At 35.2% G+C, this 8,475-nt stretch overlaps 1 protein-coding gene across 1 annotated transcript; it reads left to right on the top strand.

Annotated features, from left to right (window-relative positions):
• Positions 1-6,210: 6,210 nt before the first annotated feature.
• LOC149169909 (cytochrome P450 77A1-like) lies at positions 6,211-6,741 on the top strand. Its single transcript, XM_089425380.1, has one exon. The coding sequence runs from the start codon at positions 6,211-6,213 to the stop codon at positions 6,739-6,741; it is 531 nt and encodes a 176-aa protein (XP_089281506.1).
• The last annotated feature ends 1,734 nt before the right edge of the window (positions 6,742-8,475 follow it).

Below are 8,475 nucleotides of genomic sequence, written 5' to 3'. Positions count from 1 at the left end.
AATGCACAGTCTCAAGCTGCCATCCTTTTTTCTAACAAACAACACTGGAGCCCCCCAGGGTGACACACTGGGGCGTGTGTAATTTCTATACAACAACTCTTGGAGCTGTATTTTCAATTCTATAAGTTCAGGTACACTCATCCTATATGGAGCCTTTGAAAGTGGGGCTACTCCGAGTATTAATTCTATGGTGAAATTAACATCTCTTTTAGGTGATAGCCCTGGTATTTCCTCAGGAAACACATCTACAAACTCTTGAATTATCAGCAGATTCTTCAACTCAGGGGCTACCTTATCAATTTTAGTGTAACCCACTTGTATTGCATAGACACAAAAACCTTTTCTCAAACACTTCCCTAGATGGGAAGCAGTGATGGGTCTTAATTGTACTAGCCTCTTAATACCCTGTAGTTCTCTTCTAACACCTTCATCATCCAAATAATTGACAATATTTTCCTTACAATTTACTAAAGACCAATGAGCTTCCAGCCAGTCCATTCCTATTAAAATGTCATATGAACCTAAAGGTAAAATATTTAAATTCACCTTAATGATTTTATTTTCTATTTCAACAGAATAATCCTCCACCTTATCTCCCACCTGCCACTTGGCACCTGTGGCGAGTTGAACTAACCAGGGATTTTTAAATTTCTTGGTTTGTAACTGACATAGTTCTACTACTCTAGGACTTATGTAACTTAGACTGGCACCAGGATCTATCAAAATCAAAACAACATGTTTAAACATTTTACCTTCTATTTCAGTAATGCTAGGTTGATAATTTGCTTGCCGATATTGCAAGGATGCATTAATCTTAGGTATTTCCCTTGCTATATCACCCACAGTTGATGCCTCATGTAGGTTCACTATTGGTTCCAACCTCCCACAATGTAGAAAATATTTAATATAATGTGGTTATGCATAACCCAAACACCGTAGAGGTAGCCTTTTTCCTTGCTCACCTTCAGCTTTCCTAGATGGATTCATTAGTCTGATTTCATTTGTGAATAAGGTTTTCTGCTGATCCCTTTCTGTGTGTTTCCCCTGCTGTCCTTTGAAGGTATTTTGGGGGTTACCTGTTTGATTACTTCTATTATTCTATGCGGTCGTCTGCCCCTTCTTCTCTATCCAACTTTTATTAATGTCCTTTTTCTGCATTTGTTGGTAACAAATTCAGGTATTCTGCACAACATCATTCATAGTTTTCAGGTATTCAAATTCAAGTTTTTCCTTCATTTGTTCCAAAAAACCACTGACAAACCACTGCACCTTAGCTTTTAATTCTCGTGAATATGGTACATACCACAACAAAGCGGTAAATTTGGCTACATATTCATCCATGGTCAATTGTCCCAATCGTAGATCGCAAAAATCTTTAGCTTTATCATCATAAAATCATTCTGTCAAGTATTTATTCCAGAAATATTTCTGAAACGCATCCCAGGTAATTGATTTCTCATCAACAACATGTACTGCCTTTATTTCCTCCCACCAGAGGGTAGCCTTTCCCCGTAATTGATAAATAGCTAACCGAGCCTTTAAATTTTTGTCATAATCATAAATTTGAAAGTACTTCGTTATGTTTATTAACTAGGACTTGACAACTTCCTCAGTCTCACCATCATAGCTTGGGGGATGAATCTTTTTAAATTCTCCTTATAACTCAACCTTCCATCTTTTTTTTGATTATGCTCATCACTCTGAGAGGTCTCCTTGGTCTCTCTATCTTGTGTTTTTTGACCACCTCCAGATTCCTGTGTTTGGCTCCCTTCTAGCATGGAGTCCTCTTTTCTTCAATGAGACTCTCCTCGATTACCATTATCAGAACTTGGTTTTGAATTTCAATTACTTTGCTTATCTGTCGGGCTTTTGACAATACACTCCTGTTCTCACACAAGTCATTCGTTGTCTGCTCAAAGAGTCGCCATTTCTGCTAGAAGCCGTTGGATTGTTTCCATCATCACAACGAATTCATTACGTGATTCACTTTCCAGCTGAATCCATAACTCAGAATTAGTTCCTTCTACTAGTATTGTGTCCCATTCTATACTGGGTCTCATTGAGGGTGTAGAGGTCAGTCCACTTTTCCTTCTCATGACAATTTATCTTCTTCTCCCTCTATCTGAACACACACAAGGTAGATTTTTGTAACATCCAATCTGGCCCTCAGTGTTGAACCTTTTCTATGATACCACCTGTCACACCTCTCCATATACTATTTAATAACATGCAGCAAAAAAAAATAAAAATACCCATAGTAAAAATAAATACTTGATGACTTGATTATCAATATAACAATAATGTATTAAACCTCGCCATGGATTTGTTTAATCTCATCATTTAATAGCAAATATATATAGATTATGCATGTACATTAATTTTTGTGTGCACTTTAATGTTTTTAATTAAAGTCTTAATGTTATGCGACATGCCTTTTGAGAAACATTCATTACCCTTGGGAAACCCAGCCCGCCTAGCTGTTAGACCAACACCTTAAGCTACATGCCACCTTGGGAGGCAGGAAAAATGCATTTGTGAGCTTCCTCAGTCATTTGGTCACATTCATGTTCTCTATCGCCAGTGCCAGAAATGGCTTCCTCTATAGAACAAAGGGGTTTCATTCCTTCGCCCTTCGACCTCTCCATAGGTATTTGATGCTTCTTTCTTCTTGCTGCAATTTATGCCATTGCTAGAGGCACTGACCGCCCCTTCTAACAATCTCCTGACTTGTCAGTGTTACTTGGAATTCATATATGTCTATAGTCTTGTCCAAGGTTTGGAGAAACTCTGCAAATTCACCTCCCACATTTCTCATGGCTTTCCCTCTTTAAACAGAGTCCATGCAAGAAGATGAGAATGCCAAGGTCTATTTACTATGAGACAACAATTTACGGGTAATAGTTATAGTTCTTTTGGTGCAATTAACTATTTTAGTTATTCGTCATAATTGCTTCCTATACTAAAGCAATGCTCATTATTATTTTTGGTGTAGGTTCATCCTTCTGGATCAGTTAAGTGTTTGATGGAGCTTCAATGATCTTTATTAGTATTGGTTTATACCGCCAAGGGTTTCTAGGTTCTGCTTTCGATTTCTTTCTTAGCTTGGTTTTTGTTCTATGTAATATTTAAAGCCACGACCTCTCGGTCTACGAGTGATTACAGACTCAAGTAAACTAAGAAAGGGGTCTAGTTCTAGAATGTTTGATTTAAGCTTAAATACATTTGTATTTCATACCCTTTGCTTGAAACTTGTTATGATTTTTGGGTTTTAGGAAATTTTTTAACTAGTTCAAGGAACACTTGAAATTTTTGACTAGTTTTGCCTTCTTGATGGAATGTCTGTAATAATTCGACATATTGAGGGTTTACTACTATAAGCTGTAGTTTACAAACTTTATGGACTCAATACACTCCACCTTTATGGACTCATTATTTAAAAACTTCATTTTTTTTAGTTCAACTGTTATTAAAATATGTTAATTTGCAAGAAGTTCTTTTACGCTGTCTCAATATTCCAGTTCGATTATTCCCAAACACATGGAAAAAACTCGAAATATGACTCTACCTCAATAGGAAGAGTAGTTATTTATTTTAATTAATTTCACTTGTTAATTAAGCTGAGGAATATCTCGGTATAGCTGGATCGGGCCTCCTTTACATATGTTCAAAATTGGGTTCCATTTACATGCTTAAGTTTATGTTCCAGAATGGTATAGCAATTAGTTTTTCTTGCCCATATTGACAATGTAATTTCTCTGTTCCGATATTTAGTAGTAGGGCAATATTTCCTATAATAAAAATATAATTTCCTTCTTTTTTGCATTCAAAAATACGAGTTCTTTTTCTCTATGCTTAACAATACAGAATGTGGTTCTTTTAATTATACTGAACAATGCATTTGTTGTTAGTGATCACACTTTTATTCATTCAAGTATTAAATCATGGTATGGTTTTTCTTGTCAATATTTATCAGTTCACAGTAAATTTAATAACTTAGAATGGATGTAACAGTTCACAGTAAATATGATAGTTCACAATAATATCACAATTCGCAGTAGCTATACATGCAATGTTTTAAATATAAAGGGAAAAATCTAGCCACTAGCTTTGTTATTCAATTTCACATTTGAAGTCGCATCAATTTGTTATAATTACTTATCTGTTCTTTTGTGTGCCTGTAATCACCAGAATGAAAAATGCTCCTCCCAACCGCGAGGTCAGTCATCTCACTACACCTCTCGAGCCAACTATCCCTAGACAGTTTTAGAACCAGTCTTTTACAGTTTCCACTAAGCTATCTGGTCACTACCAGACTTAGAAAATAGATCCATAGTTTGAGCCACAAATCCAAAATATAATCTACTGACCAACCAACTATTGAATCATTTTCACCTCTATACTTTACTTTCCTCCTCCTCGCCTCAGGTTCACCATACCCTTTTGGCCCTTTCTTTTGGAGGTTTTGTTTCCAGCAGGAAGCTGAGTAGATAACTATTCATAACTCTCCCACTTCCTAGGGTATGCTTACTCTCGTATTGCTCTTCAACCATAGTTAACAAAAGAAATAATCATATTATATTATAAATAAAATCAACACAAGTTTATTTTTACGAATATTATCCTTGTCTTTAGCCATGCTAGATGATAACTTCCAAACCAAATTATTTAACTACAATAACTTAGTAGGTCACATCCAGAATTACCAAGGGTCATCACAATGCAACTTCTAGGATTTATACTAGAAACATATTATAATAAAAAAATTCTCATCACATGACATATTATGAATCGATAATACGAATTACCCAATATTATAGCTCCGCAAACTATGAATGGTAAATCCATGGTAGATCAATTTACTTATTTTATAACTAAATTAATGTTAGCTTAATGTAGAATCAATATGATATAGAAACAAGGCGATGTTGTCGACGTCTTTTTTTAATGTTATGTTTCGTAATAAAATTATTATTTTTATACATTATTTTATAATATTTCTGTTGCAAAGAAACCAAATTTAGAAATTTTCCTTTGTAAATCCTAACATCCATATGTGAATCAGACTAGAATAAGATTTATATCGGTATTATATTGGAAAATATTCTCTATTTGGATTGTATTTTCCAGACCTAATAAAAAAATGTGAAACTTCTGTATGATTCAATGTTTACAATGTATCTTATATAGTAATAAAAAAATACAAGAATGAAAAACCTATGAGGGAATGGTCACAAAGTGAGTAAAATCATTCCTAATGAGAGGTTTCAATGTTTTTAAATATGATTTATAAATAAAACAATTTTGAATATTGTCACACATTTAACGTAGGAAAAGTCCTAGAAAATATTTATTACCACTTTCCTATTTTTAATTATTAGGCCTTGTGGTTTTGACAACTGCCATAAAATCGAATTCATTGAAGGTTTAAAAAATAGACTAGGCCAGCAACAACATTCCCAATATAAGCTCAATGGACTAAGAGATATTCTCAAACCAATTCTATGTAATAAGCAAGAAAAATGCAACACAAATCGCAAGTCATAGCATCCAATGTTGGGTGTTGAAGAGTGGAAAAATAATAGTTGGTTCTGTCTTGAATTCCATGCCATTCATATTTCTACTTCGACAATTGGAAAGTTGTGTGCAACTCATTTTACCAGGTTTCTCGTATAAGCATGGCAACCGTTAAGGTTTAGATGTGTCATCTTGACAATGTAATTGCCGACTGGAGGGATGTCATCATCTTCATCTCCCAGTGGTATGCTGGATCAAGGGCCTGGGCTATAATCATATTCATCTCTTGGTGGTATGCTCGATGAAGGGCTTGGGCTATGGCACATTTAAGTAACAAGGTGTAGATTAAACGAATGTGGTTCGTGCGCTAAAGTGAATGAGCTATTTGTAGTAAAAATGAGATATCTGTATTCATAGACGCCTGATTCTCCGACAAAGATGTTCTTCAACAAGAACAAATGCTCTATAAATTCGGTTGAGTATAGCTTTGTGTTGCACACTCTACGCTGAAGTATGGCATCCAAAATGCTCACCCTCTAACTCATCAAATACTTCAGTTGGATTCACGATTGGGCCATTGAGCGTCTCATTCATAGGTTGCACATTGAGGCAGGGAAAAAATTGAAGTGAAAAACCAAGAGACTGTGCTCTGCGTTGGCCAAGGTGTGGTTCACAATTTCCAGCATCTTGTTATGTATGTTCTTCGAGAAGCAATTGGAGGAAGACATTATTACCCATGTGGACGAGGTTATGAAGGAGATTTTGCTAATTGTGGAGCCCCAAATACACAATTTCTTGCCCATTCTCAGGCTGATGTTCACCAAACAATGGAAGTGCATCAAGGAGTTGCAGCGGATCCAGATGGACAACATTCTCCCTCTCATCAATGTCCGTCATGTGGTTCTGAAACAAGGGCTTCATACTCAGTCGGGGTCCCCTGATGGCGCCAATGCATATATCTTCTCGCAGATGAAGCTGGAGCTGTCAGAAGGGCGAGGGAAGGCCACTAATGAAGAATTAGTGACCTTGTGCTTCGATCTCCTTACCGCCAGAACTGTCACAACAACTACTACGCTGGAATGGTTAATGCTTTGCATGGTGATGCTCCAATATATTCAAGAAGCCCTCCACCAAGAGATATGTAATGTCGTAGGTGATAGGAAAGTGGAGGACAAGGACATTAATAACCTTCCATGCCTAAATGTTGTGCTAAAGGAGACCGTGTGATTAAATGCTGCAGATCACTTTGTCTTGTCATGCTTAGTCACAAAGGACTGAAATCTGAGGGGCTATGGCATTCTCTAAAGGGGCCAATCTGGAGTTATAGATGACATGGATGTAGGTAATTCAATACCATAAATTTCTATCAATGTCTATTTCATATATGTTATATCTCCAACATCATCACATCTAGAAGCTTAAGCCGCAGTTACAGAAAGTGATTGCAGGTCAAACCATAAATTTTTATTAATGCTTAATAAAGGACACATTCATTTTCAACAACATGAGTGCATATAGCAAGAGTAAGCATACAATATACAAGCTTGAGAGAAATGTTTTAATGAACTATTAACTGTATTTTTGCAATTATTTTTTTGGTTAAAGCAGAGTAGAAGCTATCTTACTATGCATGCTTCCCTTTAGAGTAAATTTATTTGGCATAAAATATAAGAGAGGCTTGAGGATATTCCTCAAGTTTCAGTTTGTGGTTATGGTTCTTTGTTTCCCTCAGACAGAGAACATCAATATTCAACACTAGTTCGCTTGCTTGCCTCGAATGACATTAGCTTTGTGTACGGGCAGCTTCACGAAGGGAGATTAATGTACTTAGACGGTGACTCAGTAAGAATTTGAGGTTTCATTCATACACAAAGAGGTTATTTGTCTGTAATTTGGCCACGAAAAGGAAGTATTGTGTCCAAAACGAGGGAGGTGATGACATGCAACTTGCCAGAAAGCTATGGACTGCATGGGATATGTTCCACGGTGGGTGGAGAGGAAAAACATTAAATGTTTCCCAAGTAATGCTAAGTACAAGCTAGCATTAAATTAGCATTCAAGTGAAATTTGAATCGATTATCCTAAGTTTTAATAAAATCATACTCTTTTGCCTGCAATAAGAGGTCCAAGTTAAAACTTTGCATAACAAATTGTTTGATCAAATATTTCGGCTGAAACATTGGTTAAATGGTAAATGTAATGGTTCGTTAAAGAAATTTAACGCTTGATAAAGTCCCATCAACCGCAAGAGTCCCTACGATGACAAAGGCATGGACTAATAAGAACTTAATTAGAGCTACTAATGAGTGTATGTGCTCGTTGATAAGAACCTGTTAGGTGAGGGCATGTAGCCCATTGATATGCTTTTATTATTTAATTTTTCTGTGAAGAAGTTTATGTGCAATTTTAATAGAGATTTTGAAATATAGTATGTTATGGGTATCTTATATTACTTTTTATTTTTTATGTGATTTATAAAAATTGTTTTAAAAATATTGATGTAATAGAATACATTGAAATTGTCCATCATTCAAAGGAAGAAGATTTCACCTAAAGTACATATGATAGTTTCTGTTAAAACTTATATAAAATAAAGAGAAATAAGAAAAAATATATTTCATAATTTATCTTTTGAAACATTTAAATTCTCGAATTCAAGCAAAATGAAAACTATTTATAAATACTAAATTCAAGGATGCAAACTTCATCAAGATAATAGAACATGACAAAAAATAAGCATACCTCCCTTGAATTTGTATTTTATTAGCAAAAAAACATTACCAAATCAAGGTTGTAACCTCATAATGGACATTGTCATTATTGAAAAATTAGCCAAGTAGCTCATAAACATTTGCTAAACACATTCTAAGGCCATCACATGTTATTCTAGATGAATCTATAAATAACAGTTGGAATCTATAAGTACAATTGTTATGGCTTTTAATTTATGATGTAAATTCT

The sequence above is a fragment of the Pinus tabuliformis genome, chromosome 4_2, assembly GCF_031772625.1.
Source record: "Pinus tabuliformis cultivar Carrire ecotype Pingquan chromosome 4_2, CPIR1, whole genome shotgun sequence".
NCBI classification, from domain to species: domain Eukaryota; kingdom Viridiplantae; phylum Streptophyta; class Pinopsida; order Pinales; family Pinaceae; genus Pinus; species Pinus tabuliformis.
This window is presented reverse-complemented; position numbering and strand designations above follow the sequence as displayed.